The 21,372-nt window shown below is 36.7% G+C and overlaps 1 protein-coding gene across 1 annotated transcript; it reads right to left on the bottom strand.

The window, feature by feature from the left end:
• lbx2 (ladybird homeobox 2) lies at positions 1–2,748 on the bottom strand. Its single transcript, XM_027135851.2, has 2 exons — positions 2,017–2,748; positions 1–1,263 (listed from the first exon to the last, which is right to left on the bottom strand). Exons 1-2 carry the CDS (start codon positions 2,339–2,341, stop codon positions 803–805), a joined length of 786 nt encoding a protein of 261 aa, XP_026991652.1. The 5' UTR covers positions 2,342–2,748; the 3' UTR covers positions 1–802.
• Between the last annotated feature and the right edge of the window lie 18,624 nt (positions 2,749–21,372).

Here is a 21,372-nt window from a genome sequence, read left to right as displayed (position 1 = left end):
TTACATAAATGGTGATTAAATATAATGTTACAATAACTTTATCGCATAAATGCATCATATGGTGATTTATACACACAACCTTACCCCCTGTTATTTGGATAATTTGGCTATTATTTGTATTTAAAGTTTTAACCAGAGTGGCTTTTCATCCAGGCTTAAGGACCAGAATTACAAATATATCACTAATATGGAAGAAACTGTTTCAGCAAATGTAACTGGGAATATTTTCAGTGAAATAGCAAATACTAATCCTATGGCCCAACTGACATCTTTCTTGACATTGTATAAATATAAATATGACTATATACTTGAGAAATTCGTTGGAAAAAAAAGAAAATCACATTTGGCAGATGAGTATCATTAGCAGCTATAACAGTAGTGTAGTTGGTGTGATACTACTGACGAACTGCGTAACGAAACAATTGCACGAGTTTCCCCATATTTTTTATGTGGCATAAAATAAACCTTTAAAAATACATACACATGTTGAGTTCGTGATCTGGTACCACAATCACTAATCAATTCTCATATCCTACTGAATGAAAATGTACTCCTTTTCAGCTCATCGTCAGTCATGGAAGCTTTTACAATCCTTGCAATAAATTAAAATATGAGAGACAGAAAAAACGGGCTGGAAAAAAAACATCCTTTCACTTTTTAGTTCTTCCGCAGAGTTCAACATTCGTGCAAAAGTTGTGTGGATAAAAACGGCTGTTCGTCTGCTGCACATAGCAGGGAGGACATTTCATATTCATTAGCACAGAAAAGAGACGCCCGGTACAGAAAATGACTGGGCCAGGTCTCAATCGTCCACCTCAATCTCTTCGTCCTCTTCGGAGAACTCGTCCGTGGTTTGGCCCCGGGATGAAGGCGGCGACTGAGGGAAGACTCTGAGGCCGTGCGCTCTCGGCGACGCGCTCGGTGATATCGGAGCCGAGCCGCCGTGCGCATCGTCGATGTCCTCCATAGATACAAGTTTCTGCAGCGTTTGCGGGGGAATCTTCTTCAGCGACTCGACATCTGCCTTCATCTCCTCCAGATCTCTTTTGAGCTTAGCTCGTCGGTTCTGAAACCAGGTGATGACCTGTGCGTTGGTGAGGCCGAGTTGCTGAGCGATCTGATCACGGTCAGCCGGCGAGAGGTACTTCTGGTACAGGAAGCGCTTCTCTAACTCGTAGATCTGATGGTTGGTGAAGGCCGTGCGCGACTTTCGCCGCTTTTTCGACACCTGCCTCTGACCGAAAGCGTTCATGTGTTCGCGACCTGTCAATTATTCATGAAAAAAATATATAGGTTAAAAAGACAGAAAGTAAAACAAGTTTAATTACTAGGCTGATACAGGCGGCCGTGATTTTTGTGCGCATGTGCGTGTTAGGCCGCAGTTCTTCAGTCCAGCTGCAAAACATCTGCTCTTTGACAAAAATAGGAGTGTGTCCAAAACAACCCTGCAATTAATTGCGAAGCATTTTCCAAAGTATTTCACAAGTCAATCAAAAATTAAGCAACAGTTTCTAACAAACCCCTCTGATCACCAAACATGCTCCTGATCACCTGACATCTCTGTATCAAGGACAGTGTGCAGTTTAGCAGTAAGGATCCCGAGCAGAATTAGTTCACGCACTGATCATCTTAAAATTACTGCGTTATTTCTTATGTATTATTCTTAAAACATAGCCTAATAAATTAGATACGTATGTTATTAAATATTACATTTAAAATATATTTAAAATAAAGTTATGACCAAAGTTAAACGTAGGAAACGTCTTCTTTATTTTTATTTTTATATAAAGAATACTGTTATTATTCACAGCAGGATTATTGATCAATAATAATGACAACGCATACACAATGGTACTATGAGCCTAGATGTCATGAAAGTTAGCATATTTTTATTCTGCAGCATTTAACCAAATGTCACATTCGCGACAGAGTGTCCATAGAGAGAGCGCGCGACTTTTTAAGCGTATAATAATGTTCTCGGTCATGTTTCTGACACTCGAATAAAGTGTTGATTACCTTCTGCCGCTTGTATAACGCTGACTTCAAGCCCTTTAAAAGTTTTGCTTGCTAGCTCCTCCAGGGCGCATAAGGGTGAGGACGGAGTGCTGAGGCCGTTCCGAACAGCGTTCGCTCCCGTTACCTTCTCAAGCACGCGCGGCGGACACAGATTCGTCACCGACTTCTTCACGGACGGCTTGTTTAAGATGTCCTCAATACTAAACGGAGTTAGAGGCTTGTTGGAGTTAGCGGGGGGCGGCAGTTGATCTAAAGGACCCCGTCTCCTTTCCTCGCTGCCCGATTGCAACACCGAGCCAGTCTTCATGTCTTTACTGGAGGTCATTGCAGTCCTATAAGAAAGTGTTCAGAAAAAGTTTTCTATTTTGAGCAACAGCCACGATCGCTTCTTTCTGCATAAACCCTGCTTTCTCCCAGGTCCGTGTCGTTGTCTTTTAAACGCAACCGCTGACAATCTTCGGTCTGAGGTGTTGGTCCGAAAACACCATTGCTTCAGGAGGAGTGCGCTGCGCACTCACAGGCACTCGAGTCCCAGTCCGCTTGTAGCAATCCCACTTTTTTCGAAGAGCCCCATGAATTTGTTTGGGAAGTGAAAATGACACTGGCCACAGGGGCCGAGTCGCTACACACAAAAAATAAGCTGAAGCGCAGAAAACAGGAGAGATCAAGCGACCGCTAACGAGTTGTTGTTGATTGGGCGAAGTTCAATTAGAGAAACTCTACGCAACTTGCTGACCCTCTGCTCCGTCTTAAAGGGCCAGACCCTAATAATTAATTGGACGCAAGAATAGGAGGAGTTTCCCCCCGCGGTGATGGCGAAGTTTTAAGAGAAGGGAGATAGCGAGAGATGTTTATACATCTGACACCCCACTCCTACTTAGGACGGACCACGTGCTCCACGCGCCTCCATCTCTTAAAAAGGAGAGTGCTCATTACAAGAATACCACCAGCGTTCCCTCGACTCAATTAGTAAAGACGATGTGTGCGTTCTTGCCAAGAAGTTCTGCAAAGTAGAGTGATTTCATTATTGCCGAGGTTGATTATTCAAATATCAGGTGCGAAGATGGAAACCTAATACCCAATTACCATTATATGACCGGGGAGTATAATAATAATAATAATAATAATAATAATAATAATAATAATAATAATAATAATAATAATTAATAGTAACAACAGCAACAACAACAACAATAATAATAATAATAATAGTAGTAATAACACGGTATTTAGCATTTCAAACAACAAAGATGATAATAATAGCTAAGCCAGAAATAGGCTGATAATAGTCTTTTAAATTCGATACCCATAGTACAAATGTGTGCCAAACATCGCGTTACTTTATGCAAATGTAATGTAAATGTAATGAAATTTAATTTCAACACCAGTTTTCAAAATAATAATAATAACAATAATAATAATAATAATAATAATAATAATAATAATAATAATAATAATAATAATAATAATAATAATATTTAACAAAACATAAAATGTCAACGGGTTTAGTAAGATGGGTAAACACTACCTAGTGAGAAGTTGCGCGTATTAAGCTTGTGTATAATGATCTCAGTAAATATTCTTTCTTTCTTTCTTTCTTTCTTTCTTTCTTTCTTTCTTTCTTTCTTTCTTTAAAATTGCAACATTTTGTTGAATACAAATAGGCAGACAGAGATAGTCTGGAGATGATTATGTGTGGACATTTCAGGGAAGGTTTAAGTTACCCTGCAGATGCACCATCATTTTTTTTTTTTTAAATATCACGCCGGTAATCGTGAGTGCAGGACGGTGCGTTTCTCCTTTTATGCGCAGGTAAGTAGCAGAGCGCTTTTCTTAGTCTTGTGCCTGTACTTACAACACTGAAAACGTGAGTATAAAGCTTCAGCTGATACTGCGTTGTCTGCATGGTAACCTATAGACGTCGTGAAGCACAGGTAAATATCACACATGTAGTTTAATAACTGTGCGATGCTAGAAATTCCGTTAATAATTTGATGTGTTTTTTGTGTGTCTGTATTTGTATATTCTGATGATGATGATTAACAATAACAGCCACAAGAACAACAACGACAATAATAATAACCCCCCAGTGTATACATGTTATATTCAATTATTATTATTATTATTATTATTATTATTATTATTATTATTATTATTATTATTATTATTATTATTGTGGTTGTTGTTGTTGTTGGTGGTGGTGATGTTAAATATTTATATTTTGCAATGTATTTGTTTATTCTTATTATTAGCCTATTTAGTGTGCAAACGTTTTTATTTAGCAAATAATAAAAGCAAACAACTTGACATGGAGTCGGTTTCTAGCGTTTTTTTTAAGGTCTTATATTAATTCGAAAATAACTTAATATACACATTACTTTATGGAATGTGTGTGTGTGTGTGTGTGTGTGTGTGTGTGTGTGTGTGTGTGTGTGTGTGTGTGTGTGTGTGTGTGTGTGTGTGTGTGTACTGTATATATATTCTCTGTCAAGTTTTTTAGTTTTTTCAGCCTTTTGAGCTCGATCTAAGAAAAATATGTAATTTCATCAGACATGACAAAGGCAAAGGGATGTCGATATCCGAAAAAAGCATTCGGCGTTTAATAATCGTTCATAGTGATAGCTGTTTGCCTTACACGAGCCGCCGGCGATGCAATGACGAGTTTGCCGACACATCGCATTGTCCATGCCAGGAGCACCATATGGTGACATGAGGAGAGGGACCAAAGCAAGCCAAAAGCTCAGCAAACAGCACGACATTCTATTAGAGTACATCCACAGCAGTCCACGTGGGTGACACCAAACTGAGATGAATAGCATATTTTATAGCAAATGAGAAACAAGGCAACACGCTTGGAGAGAGAGAGAGAGAGAGAGAGAGAGAGAGAGAGAGAGAGAGAGAGAGAGAGAGAGAGAGAGAGAGAGAGAGAGAGAGAGAGAGACCGATTAATACCTAGTATTGTTATTATATATCATTTAGAGCTGTTTTATGATTGAATATTAAACAGCATTTGTACTTATTCAGAGAAACTCAGTGAATAAATCTTTTAAAAAACCGTGAATAAATCTTAAAAAAAAAACAGTGAATAAACCTTAATAGCTTAATTGAAAATAGCTTAACGATAGTCCGATATTTTTTTTATTATATATTAACAAAAACAATTTAAATGCAACAGTACTGAATTTGACGTTATTAACTCTATTCTATATTTTACATGTATTTATCTTGACATCTTTTGTGATAAACAGGTGATATTCAGCCTTATGTTCTAGTCAGTCTCATCCTCTTATATTTTTCACTAAGTGACCATAAAACCCGGTGATAATAAAAATGTGTTGACTAATATTTGTTAGGCAAAGGCAGTTAAAACAGCATCCCAGATTGTAAGCCAGATGCAGCTTCTAAAGCAGGGTGTGTCGAGCGAGACATGGGAATTATATGGTAATGTGAACGGATAGTATTTCTGATCCTATGTATGAAGGTATTGACACGCCGACGATAATACTCCCCACAGCGCGACCAAAGCGCCGCTCAACGGATTCAACACAGTTGTACATTTCTCTCAAATGCTATAAGCATGAGCCCTTTTAACTCAGTGGATAAGCCCAATGATTCTACTTTACCAGGCATGTTGGAAATGGTCTTTACAGCCGCATATCTGCTGCACTGCTAATCTGAAGGGGTTCCTTAAACGTTAATTAGATGCAGGACACCTGACACAATCAATCATCAGGTATAAACGGGGCTTTAGGTGATTGTGCTCGGTGTCTCTCCGTTTTTTCTTTAGAATATTAATAGCTCTTTTATACTTAAATAATGTAGATAATATACAGCCACATTCTTCTATATTGATTATGGTTCATGTAGTACAGTAGAACTATACTCTTCTATTTCTATAGAATTTTTTATTCCAGTCCTTATGGCTTGTGTAAGCTTTAGGGCAAATGTAAAAATCACACACACACACACACACACACACACACACACACACACACACACACACACACACACACACACACACACACACACACACACACACACACGTTTTCATGTTAAAACAGAGCCACCAGATTATTTTACTATCCGTGCAGGTATACACGTCATACGTGGACACACGCATTAACCCGGTCAGTGAAGTGACATTTACAGTGACGTTACAAGTGTGTTATAAAGGGCTAGTCGTTCTAGAGCCTCCGGGTATTTCAATCATGGTAGTAAACGTATATAAGACATCAGGGGCTAAAGGGGGTTAAAATGATAGCAGTGAGATAAAAGACATCGAAATTATGTTTTATTAATTTCTGTGAAATAGTAGACCTCGTCTGCTTTCTAGACTCGCACTCACGTACTCAATAATATCAGTAATCAGAAAATCCATTTTCTGACTATCCGTTTTAGTAAACAAACGTATGTGTAGAAAATTAACCTTTCTCAAATTATACAATGTGTTTGATACTACTACTACTACTACTACTACTACTACTACTACTACTACTACTACTACTACTACTACTACTACTACTACTAATAATAATAATAATAATAATGTTGTATTATTATCAGAATCAGAGAAGTAATACATGGATATGTAAGCATAAATTAAAAGGAGGGTAAAAAGATCAAAATATAATTAATTAAAAAATTCACTTGAGTTCTTTGGAGATGTACCCAGTAAGTATTGTATATTACAACTGTATATACTGTACATGTATATAACCATATAAAGTTCATCATCATCATCATCATCATCATCATCATCATCATCATCATCATCATCATCTTCTTCTTCTTCTACTTTTGCTTCTTCTTTTTCTTAATAATAATAATAATAATAATAATAATAATAATAATAATAATAATAATAATAATAATAATAATAATAATAATAATAATAATGTTGTTGTATGGTCCTTCACAATTCAGGAATAAATCAATATCTGTAGCGTTAAACTTTAAATATACCTATTTTAATTTTAGGAATTAGGGTTATAATGAATATCAGTAGACCACCTTGTCCAATAATAATAACAATAAAAAAGCGTTTTTGATCGACATTGACAGACACCAGTCATTTAACCGGCATAAAAATGTGATGGATGGATAATATAATATATATAATATAATAATAATAAATATAATATATAATAAATATATATATATATATAGACTGATGTCATTTGGTTGTGTAGGCGCGTGCGAATTTTTCATTGGTTGACGTCACGCGCAGTAAGTGGCTTAATTAGCGGCGCTTGTGTGAGAGACGGTGGTGCAATAGCTGAACACGTCTTCTGCTCCTCGTTGAAACAGCAATTAAAAATATTGCCGTCGCCCGCTGTTTTTACATCCCTCGCCGCTTTTGAAGGCGGTATTTAGTAACCTGTTGATGTTTTCTCTTTCAGATGATGACAAATGCTTAGACTCCCGACCGGGTGCCCTCCTCCCTCCTCCTCAAGGTGCAGACAAACGGTCGCGCGCGCCTCATCCCCCGCCGGATCAGAGAGCCCGGACCCCCGATTTAAACTCTCTACGGCTATCATAAAAAAGCTGTGCAAACCCCAGGAGCTTTTTAAACTCAGACTGTACTCCCAAAGAGGGCACAGGAAGAAATAGATAAAGCAGCACTGATAAACAGTCATTAGGCTGACCTACATTTCTGTGGGAATTTTGTAGATGGCAGGGGCGCAGCGCGAGCGCAAATAAATAAACAAATAAATAAACAAATAAGTAAATAAGTAAATAAATAAATACATACATAGAAAATTAGCGAGCAATGATTCATTTCTTATACACAAATTTCAGACAAAACATGTTTACATACATACATACATACATACATACATACATACATACATACATACATACATAAAAAGTTATTAAAAATATTTTAAAAACGTGCTAAGCTAAAACTTTTATTTGCTTAACACAACAGCTGATTCTGTGCTTCTGTGTCTTGCAGAATCCTCATGTTGTACTCACCTGCGGGGCTGTAACAGCACACTGATTACAGAATCTGTGCACAGAGGTGGAGCCTGAACTAATGCGTCACCAAAAGATAACGTTGACAACTGACATATGTCTGGTACACATTTATTTTATTTTATTTTATTTTATTGCAATTGACCGATTAATATATAATGTCTTAATGCATCGGCACTGTTTATGTACATTTCACTATCTATTTGTTATCAGTATTATTGTTGATGTAGTTATTTTCTAATAAACTGTATACATTATTATTATTATTATTATTATTATTATTATTATTATTATTATTATTGTTGTTGTTGTTGTTGTTGTTGTTGTTGTTGTTGTTGTTGTTAAGCCTGGAAAGATAATTGACATTTAAATACTGGCGAACTCACTTACCCACACACACACACGCACACGCAAACAAATACAAACACACACGTGATGGATGCTGACCTAAGTGATGTGAGGTAAGGTGGGGAGGAAAAGCGAAGCGAATTGATCAAAGCGCTACTGATGATGATGATGATGATGATGATGATGATGATGATGATGATGATGATGATATTTTAACTGACAATTCCACCGCACTGTCTTAGGAAAAATAAAGACTCGTGATTGCTTAGAATGGCCGTGAATTTAGCTTTTTTATTATTTATTTTTGATGATTATTATTATTATTATTATTATTATTATTATTATTATTATTATTATTATTATTGTTATTATTATTATTAACTATACATTTTCTTGAAACAAAACAATATGTTAGCAAATTTCATATGTATGTTAAAACTTACAGACGATTCTAATTAAACTTGGTCCTATAAATCATGATGTTTTTTCGTGTTTTTGTATTTTTTTCCCTTATTAATTGATATCTCAGGCTGATCCTCAACTAGTATTCTTTTGTTCAATGCATTTCTAATTTTTTTTTACCACAAAATCTACAATAGACAACAGTCTCGTTAATAATTGATTTTTTTTATAAATTATTATTATTATTATTATTATTATTATTATTATTATTATTATTATTATTATTATTATTGCTGCCTCCTGTACGTTTCTGTGAAAAGCTGTACAATATAGAAAGCAAACGGAGATACAATTACGCCATCCATGTGACCCTGTAATATATCCTGCGTGAGGAAATTAGTGCTTCTTCACTAATTGTGTGAGTACATTGTGTTGTTACAGCTATATTAGCCACGATGAATGCGATTACCTGTGAACACGGCCTACGCTTTTAAAGTAGGGGAATTCATTTGGAGCAAACCCCAGGCTCATATCGGCGCATTATGAAGATAAATACGGTTTCGCGGATACACTGTTGTGTGGGAACTGCGGTCGAATCAGTCAGGGCGATTTGAGACGCGGCCGCTTGGGCGCCTAATGGGGAGGAGGGAGAGGGGATGAACTCATCCTGTCAGGTTACCCTCTAGAGAAAAAGGTCTGAAAGAACATCGAGGTAATAAGAGATCACAAAAAGAAGTGCAATTAGCGTGTACAGTGTTGTACTATTTTTTTTGCTAGCAATTTTATTTATTTCTTTTTCCTTTTTTTGTTAACAAATTAATAAATAACCAGACAGCCATTGACACACAAACACACACTTCTGCCCGGGACGCATTGCATGCGGAACTGATTAAGATCTGCGCTCTCTCTCTCTCTCTCTCTCTCTCTCTCTCTCTCTCTCTCTCTCTCTCTCTCTCTCTCTCTCTCTCTCTCTCTCTCTTCTAGAGCTCCAGTTCTATGCGAGAGAGAGAGAGAGAGAGAGAGAGAGAGAGAGAGAGAGAGAGAGAGAGAGAGAGAGAGAGAGAGAGAGAGGAAATAGCTCGTCTGGCCGCTGACAGAACCCCGGCCTCAGCGCAAAGATGAATGGCCCGGAGTATTTAAGTTTAGCACTTTGACAGAACCCACCTGATGTTAAGGATTAATGCAACGAAAATCCATCTGCGCGCAACTCCATCCAGAGTGATGGCCTCTCGCCGAGGAGGTCAAACAGTATTTAGGATAAGTACATATCCAGTATAGAGGTGAACTTTCCCAAGGCGCTCAGCTCTCTACTAAATTTACGCACAGGCTACTTCTTTTACAGTTTATTCCGTTGACAGTTTTGTTTATATAAATACTATCGAATGCAAATTGCATGGTAGAATTTTACATAGTACAACAACCATTTCCTTCCCAGATTCAGAATAACAATCGTGCCCCAAATGAGTCTCATAAATAGCCACTAATTGGAAATGGCAGATAAACTGCACTGTCACAAAGGACGAAAATATAAATTTCTCGAGCATCCCAGACGAACAGACGCGGCAAGAGGCTTAGCATTACCTCCTTAAGTTTTCCTTAAGCTTGAAACAGAAACTTTTCTCTGCCTGAGAGTAAGACATCATGCACGTACAGGGAAAAAAAGCCTTGTCCCGGGTGTGATATTATTCATAGCAACAACTAACACATTATAGATTTAGAGCAAAAATGGTCACTCCTTCATTTGGGAAAGCACTCTTTTTAGGATTAGAGAGTGTGTGTGTGTGTGTGTGTGTGTGTGTGTGTGTGTGTGTGTGTGTGTGTGTGTGTGTGGTGAGGGGAGAAATCACCTATCAATATATTTATTTGAATGTCCAATATATCATTATTATTATCATAGTATGAAGCTACAATTTCTAGAAAATCCAAAACCAAAATTTAAAAAGTTAAGCACATTTAATTAATGTAAGTAAAATTTGTTAATAACAATACAAATAACAATGCATCTACAATTATTGTTTTTTTATTACTGTACACATTCTTATTGTACTATTTTTCTAAGGTTTTCTGGAGCTAACTAGATTAGAAAAAAAGCAAAGTGTAAATCAAATAGGGAAAAAAGTATCAGGAAAAGGGAGTGAAAATATAGAGGAAGGTCTTAGCCCTGGCTCTGTCATAACTTACAGTGTCCCCATTGCCCATAAATATCAGAAATAGACTCACACTCAGACTGATCCACAAGCAACAGTCCCTGAGTGAGTTCATGTTAGTGCGTGTCTGTGTGTGCATGTATGTGTCTCTGGTGGCCAGAAATCTGGCTTCGGCTTGGTCCTTCTTTCAGGTAATGGTATGGTACTGTATGTGCTCATTTGTTTTCACTGTGAAGGTTACTAAAGACTTTTATTTATGCTTTTTATTTTCTTTTTATGGCAGACTTGTGTCCTCTGGTATGCTCTTTTCAGCCTTTAAGTATTTTGGATTTGTTTTGGTGGAGAAAAGAATAAATAATCTCAGGTGACAGTGCTTAAAGAGGTTCTAAGTCCATGTGGTAAATTTGTCAGAAAAAAAGGTCTTCAGCTCAAGTCTTTGGTAGTTAAAAGCAAAGGTGGAATTAGTGATTTTCTTTTCCTTTTGAGGCCAATTTAATTGACATTTAGCAAAATATCAACCATACACAACCATACTGATTCTAGAAAATAAAAACAGAATATTGGGTAAACAAAACATTGGTCCAAAAAAAGAAAAGTTATATTGTAACCTTGATTTCACTACCTAAATGAGCTGAAAAAGCCAAAATAAATTTTTTCTTAAACATATTTTTGTATTTATAAAAATAAAATTTTTACATTTTTTTTTTTACATTTCATTTTTTTTTACTGTATTACTTAATATATTACACAGACATATTACAGGGTCATTCATTACAACACGGTAATTATTATTATTATTATTATTATTATTATTATTATTATTATTATTATTATTATTATTATTATTATTATTATTGTTTAGCTGACATATTTTGCTATTTGGTAATATAAAAGAGAAGTATATCTTCTCACAGTTGAAGATGTTTAAGTGCATGTATCAGACCAGAGCTCAGACCATAGAAATGGGTCTTATAATCATAGTCATGCTTTTTTTTATATCTTGAATGTTGATACCATGAAAAAGACTAGCTAAAAACCCCCCTGTCTTTGCTTCAGTTACTGATAAATCTCTGTGCTGCCCAAAAAATGCAGGTCAGTTTATTATTTCACATGACATCATCTTGCAGTTCTATACATCGAGTGTAGCCACTGACAAATGAGCCATGTTATTACTTGGTAATTTTATCCCCTGGAACACCAGTAAGAATGAGATAAAATGGCTAAAACCCCCGAATTTGACCTGTAGAATGACAGTAAAGTTATACAAACATTTCTATATTTTTATAAGTGTTGAAAAAGCTCAAAGATATCCTTCAAGAAATATCATTACAGTAAATAACTTTCAGTAATCACCACCACTGTTGATGTGTCATATACTAGTTTGATTTGGAACAAGCTGGTATCCAGAATGATCGCTGTGCAGAACCGTATTAGTCAAAATCTATCTATAAAAGCATATAGTTAATAAAATGTTCTTCCAAAATCTAAGCTAAACTTGTAAACCTTATGAAATACGTTCCAGTAATTTAAAGTAAAGGCTGATCAACAAACTGATTTGCTACAACAAACATCCTTCCACATAATTGTAACATTTATTATGGGATTTATCTTAAATTTTCCGTGCCAGTCATGGAAAAATGTTTTTTAGCAAACCGTACTTCTTTGGCATCCCTGTAAAGAAACTTTATTTAAGAATGTGGTAACCATGGTATTTGGTGATACACTTATTATACCATTAATTTTACAGACTGTTCCAAATCTGGACAGACAAATCCTTTATAATATACAGCACCATGTGGTCAGTGAGTAAGAAATCAGGATCACTGACAGTCTCAGGTCATGCATTTCTGTTATATGGCTATTCTCATCATCAATCTTCACTCTGAAGCCATGTATATCCTCATGCACTGAATGTCCCACAGTCTTCACTTAAAGTTCCAGTGCAGAGACTCAATGTTTGTTAATAACACAGATTCCCAACACTGGCTGAACGGCGAGGCAGGCAGCCCTGGCACTTAATGCAGACATGTTGGATCTACCCATCAGTGGCCACACACACAATACGGTGGCTGAGATTAAACGGTATGGAAACGAGGGGGACAAAAGTCTATCAGCGTGTCACAAAGGCAGGCAGTATTGTATCCATATGTATTGAACAACCAAGCCGTCAGGGCTGCTGGCAGACCCATTCATCACAGACAACTCCTGGCCTGTCACACACACAATACGACTACTGACCATCCACATCCCCGTTCAGTGCTCTGTGACAATAGCAAAATGAGCAGCCGGCCAACACAGGGGGGACTCAGATGGTAGAGTCTCGCTCTTTGCTTCTCTCTTGGCTTCTCCTAGTTTCTGTCTCTTGCTTTATTGCAGCTATATAACAGTGAAATAAAGCAGCTAATTTGAAGGGTGTTTACACACATCCTATGAGCTGATAACTATAAAAAATATATAGGACTTATCAAATTCCTGATTAATGTTAGCCTGGTTTTCTTTAATTTCATTATGGACCACTATATCTCTCAGACTAATCTACTTCGGCCAATGAGCCATAAACACAATCTATATATAAACATTAAAACTCGTATTATGTCAGTAATGTCATATATCAGGTAGAAGACTATGTACTCTTTCTGTTCCGATTCTGTATTTAGAGCAGAAATTTTATGTCTGTACATTTATAATAGTTTACAGAATTTGGCATAACACCAGAAGGCAGCGGTGCTGTATATCCTCACTGTGATATTCACAGTTAGATGCCATAGTGAGTTTACGACCACAAAAAAGCTATATATATAATTTACAGTGCACAAACACACATATACTCAAACAGTAAACACAATTTAGAGATGCCAATCAGCATACAACACTTGCCTTTGGATTGGGACAGGAAACCGGTGTACCTAGGGTGAGAACAGCGAAGAGGAGAGATTTGAACCCCCAAACTTGTTGTGAGTTGTGAGGCATTTTGTGTATATATATATATATATATATATATATATATATATATATATATATATATATATATATATATATATATATATATATATATATATATATGCGAGTGAATATATGCGAGTGAATATGTTTTAATGTTCTATTGCCTTAGTGTTTTCGATTTTAAAGAATAAATCCTGTTGAAGCTTTTATTGTTATTAGATTTAATCCTGTATGAATTTCATCTAAACATACTGTATGTATTTATTAAAAAATATATTTTTTTAAATAATTAACATTTGATTTTGGTTGCTTGAGAAATAACTTGAATTTATCTTCAATTTTAACTGCCTTAGAACTCATTACAGTAGCACGCAGCGGCCATTCCGGATACAAAAGTGCTTGCTAGGCCGCACATATACTAAATTACTTATTCCATATACTAAATATACGTTTACAATTGCTCTAGTTGCACAATGCCATTTTAATGCCATTTTGGCACCTGGGGAAATGTTGTTTCATATCAGTGTGTACTGCATCAGTTATTTATGGTTAAAATTACAATAAAAAGATTCTTGACTCTTTTACTCTCGAATAATTTTTTCCCCAATATGTTTTGCCAGATAGTTTGACCCATGTACTGTACAGTATACTTAAAGTCTTACACATATGCATGAAAGTGTTAATTCTAGTCATCTTTTATTAATTAAATCCTTAGTCAGTTAGTATGCTCCTATATGAACAAATCATTATTGCCACTACTTCTACTGGAAAATAACAGCAATTTTTATATTCATAGCAACTGGAAGGAAGAATTTTGGCTCTGTCATACAATCAGTCATACAAATTCTAAAACAAAACAAAACAAACATCAACAACAACAAAAAAAACTACATTTGGAAAAACAACCTATTACACAGAACCTTGCAATGTTCTTAAAATACCCCTGACCACAATGAAAGCAATGTCGTTCACATCTCTATCTCTGATTATAGTGCTGTAGCACGCTGTTTCCTCAGTGAGATTGTCATGCTGACTCAGCTACACTGCTTTAATTACCGATCTGCTCTGGGAGAGAGAACAGCTCGAAGCACACCACACAGGCCAGACATTCAGCCTCATCTCCCCAACCTGGGACTGACACACGAGAGAGTGAAAAGCAATAAACACACTCAATTGAAGGCAATAAAGTCAAGCCACGTCTCCTTCCTGACCGTGCTGCAGAAGCATAACCAGTTTATCCAGCTGAAAGTAGAGAGCAGCTCATAGCAAATGACTGCAAAGTGTTTCAGTAATCACATCTAGGCTGGTGCTGCAGAATGTACAATTGTACGGCCAGTTATTAAAGCTCAGGATATTAAAATGTCTTTGTTTGAGGCATGATCAGGGTTTTTCAATAATAGCACCATTAAAAATGTATAATAACTCTGCTCTTGAGTAGTGTGAGCAGAATGGATTGGTCAGTAAAAAAAAAAATCAAATTATCTTTATTTTCTGAAGAAAAGCTGATGCACATCTGATGTTTCATCATAATGATACCTTCTAAATCAAATCACAGAAAGTTACAGTCTCTTATTGAAGTCAATTACTGAAGAAAATGTGTCGCAACATGCATTCCCTGACTTCAACAAATGTAAATATTATCTCTCCTTAATGGAAGTCGTCTTTCTGTCAACATAACCGGGGAGTGTGTTTAGGCAAATTAATTTTCTGAACAAAAATACAATCAAAACTTTCCAAGTATGGATTATCATTCTTATAATCTTTAAAAATGTGGGTTAGGCATTTTTTCTGCATATAATGAAAATAGCAAATAAAAAGATCGATCTAGTTATATAATGTTTCTCTGGGGAGATATGGTACTTTATCTGCAATTATAACAATAAATCTGTACCTACAAAGAAATACAAGATCACAATAGTAAGCCACCAGGTCTGTCAGAATGTGACCATGCCCATGCCCCATTGGGGCAACAACGTGTGTGTGTGTTTGTGTGTGTGTGCATCTATATGAGAATAGTTCTTCACACAGAACATTACTGTGTTCGCTCTTTCCTTTGTCATTTGGAAGCTGTCCCACGAGAGTAGCCCCTTCTCGAGCCCCTTCCCTGCGTTTAGTTTTAATTAACCTCACAGAGATACTAGGCTCCAGCTTTAGCTTGTACATGTCAAAGAGGTTAATGATTTTTACAGGCTTGGGGACTCAGTGGAGAGGACAGATCAATGAGGCTCAATTCCCCAAGCTGCATGGTCTCTGGCTCTCTGTCTCACTTAGACTACGTGATCACCAGCACTCACATTAACTGTGAATGTTTTTAATATATTTTTGTTTTTAACAACCTCAGTCTGGCTAAATCTTTGAGTCTAGAAAGCCCAATGTATGGCTCTCTGTGCTATACATCAATGGTTATACAGGAACTGTACTAAAATATAACATACTTATGGCTAATTAGTTCATACTGTCATTATTTTCATTAGCCAGAACTTATAGATAGATAGATAGATAGATAGATAGATAGATAGATAGATAGATAGATAGATAGATAGATAGATAGATAGATAGATAGACTGATTGATTGTGGGGAGGAGGCTTCATAACCACACAATATTAGTAAATATCTTACTTTTCAAGCGGTTTTACATCAGGAGTTGGGAATGTTTTAAACACTAGGTGCACGTTTCTCTTTTACATCAGGTTATACAGGTGATTCCCAAACCAATGGTGATTTGACCCAGCTTGAATGTGGTTTTTGTATGAAAAAGAGGTCAATAAATACAGTAATAACATGTATACAGGAACTCCACTTCAATTCAATGTATTTATAGAGTACATTGAACAATGGACATTGTCACAGAGCAGCTTTACAACAATCCTGAACTATTACAGCTAAAAATTTAGATGAGAAAATAATCTAAAACATGTTGGTATATTATAAAATTGTGATCCCATAAAACCACCGGAAAAGGAAGTATATAAAAAATTGAGACAGTCACTATTCTGTTATTAAATATTCCTGCTCTATACGCATTAGTAAAAAAAATATTTTAACCAGACACACTCTCAGAGCAATATTGTGCAAAAGTCAGTAGCTCATGTATAGTACCTAGACATAGAAGCAGTGGTAATGAAAATTTGTTAATTATTCCAGGTACAGCTCAGTCAGCAATAAAATTAACATTCAATTTTGGGACCTGCTCTGTATCATACTGTTCTATGTTTTTCTAATGGAAAAACCAAAAATGATATAAAACGTCAGACACCTCTAGCTTATCCCGCTTCAACCTAACGACCTCTGTCATGGGACATTCAGACTTAATCCCAAAAGATTAGACATAAACAGCTGTGTTTTTTTCAGTATTAATGTCTTTGCCTGTGGTCTGATTTGGATTTATAGGGACCAGACCTCTGTAAATTGCAGGACATTATTAGAGCATTCACATGAACATTGTGTGTTATTTACAGCAATCTCAAGACTACTCAATAGATCTGATTGCAGTATTGGAAGTCACATTAATTTTCCAGCAGCCTGTCAGAATATTGATGCTGAAATTGTGAGCACTGGTAAAGTTACCCACCCACCACTCACCCTTTATTCTAGTTTCTGCAACAAGTGTTTGCACTGACAAGTGTGATAGTTAATCAATCAAAACTATCGATCACATGGTCGTTATTTCAATTCTGTTATGCATATGTTAGAGGCTTTAGGTTATAAAACATGTTCAACACAGTAATATTGATACATCTCTCTTGGTCTGCTGCACAGCCATGCAAGATGAACGTGCAAATGCGCACAAGCATACATATTGTAAATGTGGAGTCGTGTTTCTTGCGATTTTAGAGTTTGTATTCATGAAGAGCTAACAGCTGTCAGCAAATGTAACTTTTGAACCATGAAATCCTGAAGGCACATGAAGGCAGACCATTCACAAAAATCTCCATTAAGCCTTATTTAAACATAAAGGCTGAACAATATTTTGTTAGCAAATGCATTGCTGTATTTTCATATATTTTTATACATATGGTGAGATTCAATTGAACATGAACAAACCTTTTAATAAATCTAGACTGCAGTTTTCACATACACATCCCCCCCCCATATGTAGCAGTTTAATCCTTTTTAATAACCTCTAAAATTCTCTGAATCTTTAAGTGCCACATTCATTTTGTAAATAATTTTTCTAGCTTATCAGGTATTCATTTAGGTGCAGTGGAGGAACGCAAACCCAGATACAAACAGCTGTCTGTTCATTAGAAGGTTTCTGACATATTATATATTATATATAGACATATTATCTTAAATAGTTGTTTATATATTCGAACTGCAGTGATTTTAGAAAAGCTGTCAGCGTTCACCGAGTTTGTGCTGCAGATTTATTCGGTCACATTTAGATATGTTTATTCAATTCTCACTGGTAAAATTTAGTCCTTCAAAAAAAAAAAAAAGAAAAAAGAAAAAACACAGAGTAAAAAAATTACCTCTGTGGCCAGAATAGATCAATCTAAGTCAGGATGGTTGGGTGACATCATCAGAGAGCTTTGGCAGTAATGTGTGTGTAAAGACGAGGCTGTAACGTTAGCATGGGGAGATGAATTCCGGCTCTTTAAGATCTATCCTCCTCCGTGAGAGCCCCTGCTTTATCATTGCACTCAAGACAGGCAGCATGGCTCACGACAGCCTGCCTAGTATTCTTTCTTCAAGAATGAGCTTTCCATTCTTCTCTCTGTGACTCCCATCAGTTGCTGATTGTCTGTGAAACACAGTTCGGGCTTGAAAATTAACTGGCAGGGAAGAGTTATTTCAGAATAATTCCTTCTGTGCACGCAAACCCATGCACACACAGCACACATACTTCAGGTTTATGATACACTTACATCTCTGGCAGTACAATAAAGGCTGTTTACATTCATGAGTATTTACATATGGAAATATTCATCATGCCGAGCATCTTTGCTAAATGGTGAAGGGCTGTGAACTAGCCATAATTTTTTGCTCTAATGTTATTAAAAGTGTACCTTTATTTTCTGCAAAATCCCAGGACATTGTTTTTTTGCCCTTTTACTGTTTGTGTCTGTGATATTAGATTTGGACAATTATACCAGGATTTTATCCCATGGTTCTAAAATTGGGGCACGGGGACACCCAGGCATCTGTTGTATACATCTACAGTCTCACCAACAGCATCTGCTTTGTTCTTACACAGATGATAGTGGTGGAGATTACTATGAACTATCAACATTGTTATGGTTATAAATTATAATCTAATTTCTCATCTTAAATGACTGGTCACTGAAAACAAAAGGCCTTAATCCAATATTCAATAATTAAAAAACAAGTATAATAATACTCACTTTAAATGAATAAAAGCAGGAAATAATGTTAATACGATACACAATGTGGCAAATGGACCACTGGATGAACGGAAAGTTACATTGGAAAGGAATAAACATTAAGGAACCCTAACACCAGGAATAGGTTTTCAAGGACATAAACATCATGATTGTTCATATTATTTTTAAAATGAAATCTGCGCTGTATTCTTGAGTCATTCATAATGATTTTACCTGTTTTAAGCTAAATAAACTGAAGAGTGTAGTTGTGTATAGGTTTCTTTGTTATTTCTGTAGAATTGATTTTGTTTCCTCTTGTCTATGTTCATTATTTAGTATGATTAATTTATTAATGTATGATGTCGCATAGAGCTCACTACTTCATAACATTGTGCTTCCTGCATAAAAATAATAAAGTTGACTTTGAATTCAAAAAATACCAACAACAACAAAAAAAAGCCTAAACACCACAGCGCTCAGTGAAAACCTATTTTTACTGTTCCACCGTTACTCAAGAACTAGCATATGATTTCAGACGGGTCTTTAAATGCAAATGCACACAAAGTTAGAGTAGTAGAATAAAAAGTTATGTCTTAGTGTAAAATGTTATCTTATGTTTCCTCATGTCTGTATAGGTTTCCTTTACATATTCTGATTTCCATTTACCTCCCAAAATATGTTGCTAGTTGGATTGGTGTGTGTGAGTGTGTGTGTGGTGTGTTGCTCTGAGATGGACATATGTCTCACTTATGGCGTATTCTCAACTCACACGTAGTGTTTCCAGGATTCTCTGACCTTAAGTTAAAGATTCACTAAGTTAAAGACAACTTGGGAAACTTTTTTCTATTCTGAGGAGCATGTGTTTTAACTGGGCCATCCCATCAGCTCCACCTCTGCCAATTACAGTTCAGATCTGCCAAAAGCGACAGAGCTTATCTCCATTTGAACTTCATCTTTCAAACATACCAGTCAGTGTAATTCCTGACATCATTCCTGCTCTACGATAACGTTGCCATCCGCCTCTACCAGGCAGCTCCTCGCAGCATCTGAAACATACGATAATGGTTATCGCTCTTTCTTTTCAACTCGCCCGGACGTGTTGTTAACAGAGGAAATGCATGAGTGGTTGTACGAATCCATATTTAACATTCCATTGCAATATCGCAGCAATCGTGACCCCTGGTCACCTGGGAGAATAGCACCTTTCGGCTCAGCATGCCTGCTCAGTGAAGCATCTGTTAGCTGTTCAGCGATGTAGACTCCATTAAGGAGATCATTCAACAACCCAGTGGAGGATAATTTATCAAGTAACCAGAGGGCAAAAGGCAAATTTCAGATGCACCCAAGCACAGAGCAGCTCTGATTGGATGGGAAAGCATTGCAGCTTAATAATAAGGTCACTTAAGCAGCAAACTGAAGAACCCCCCTCACCATCCTCCACCATCCTGCCACTAGAGGCATTAGTTTTCAGTGCATATTTAAAAGTATTTATGCCTGCTTTTCCTGTATAAATAGAGTAAATGAGATGTGTTCTTAACAGTGGCCTGGCCACAGCGGGCAGTGTGTGCTGTAATAAATTACTCTCATAAGTACGCCATTGATGGCTTTTAGAGAGGGATGAGGCTGAGGGAAAGGAAAATGGAGTGACCTCATGACCTGCAAACTCTTAACCCCTGCCCCAAGGGTTCCAACAACTCCCCCGCACACGCTCGCTACAAACCCAACCCTCCATCGCTCAACACACACATGCACTCTCTCCACACACACACACACACACACACACACACACACACACACACACACACACACACACACACACACACACACACACACACACACACACACACACACAAACAATCTCTCTACTTCTTTCTGTCACACTCCCAGGTGTCTTCCTCCCCTCCTTCCTTATTATTTAACACACATGGGACAGAGAGACCGGTAACATAGATGAATGCATTCTCTGATTAAAATGAAACTTACAGAGGCTCGGCTTCCTTTCCTGGTCTCAAGGTCTGTTTTTATTCCCCTAAAGCTCTGTATGTGTGTATGTGTTTAAATGTGTATGCATGATGGCCGAGGCGAGGCCCCTGTGCTGCTCACAGATCCACTGACAGCACTCGCTAAGTGGAGTTGAGTTATAGGCAGTTGGGTGATGTGTTTGTTTAACCATCTGGTAGCAACTCCTTCCTTTTCTCGCAGTGATGTAGAAAGT

This window comes from Tachysurus fulvidraco, chromosome 17, assembly GCF_022655615.1.
Source record: "Tachysurus fulvidraco isolate hzauxx_2018 chromosome 17, HZAU_PFXX_2.0, whole genome shotgun sequence".
NCBI classification, from domain to species: Eukaryota; Metazoa; Chordata; class Actinopteri; order Siluriformes; family Bagridae; genus Tachysurus; species Tachysurus fulvidraco.
Note: the sequence above shows the minus strand (reverse complement) of the source record. Positions and strands in the feature narration are given on the sequence as shown.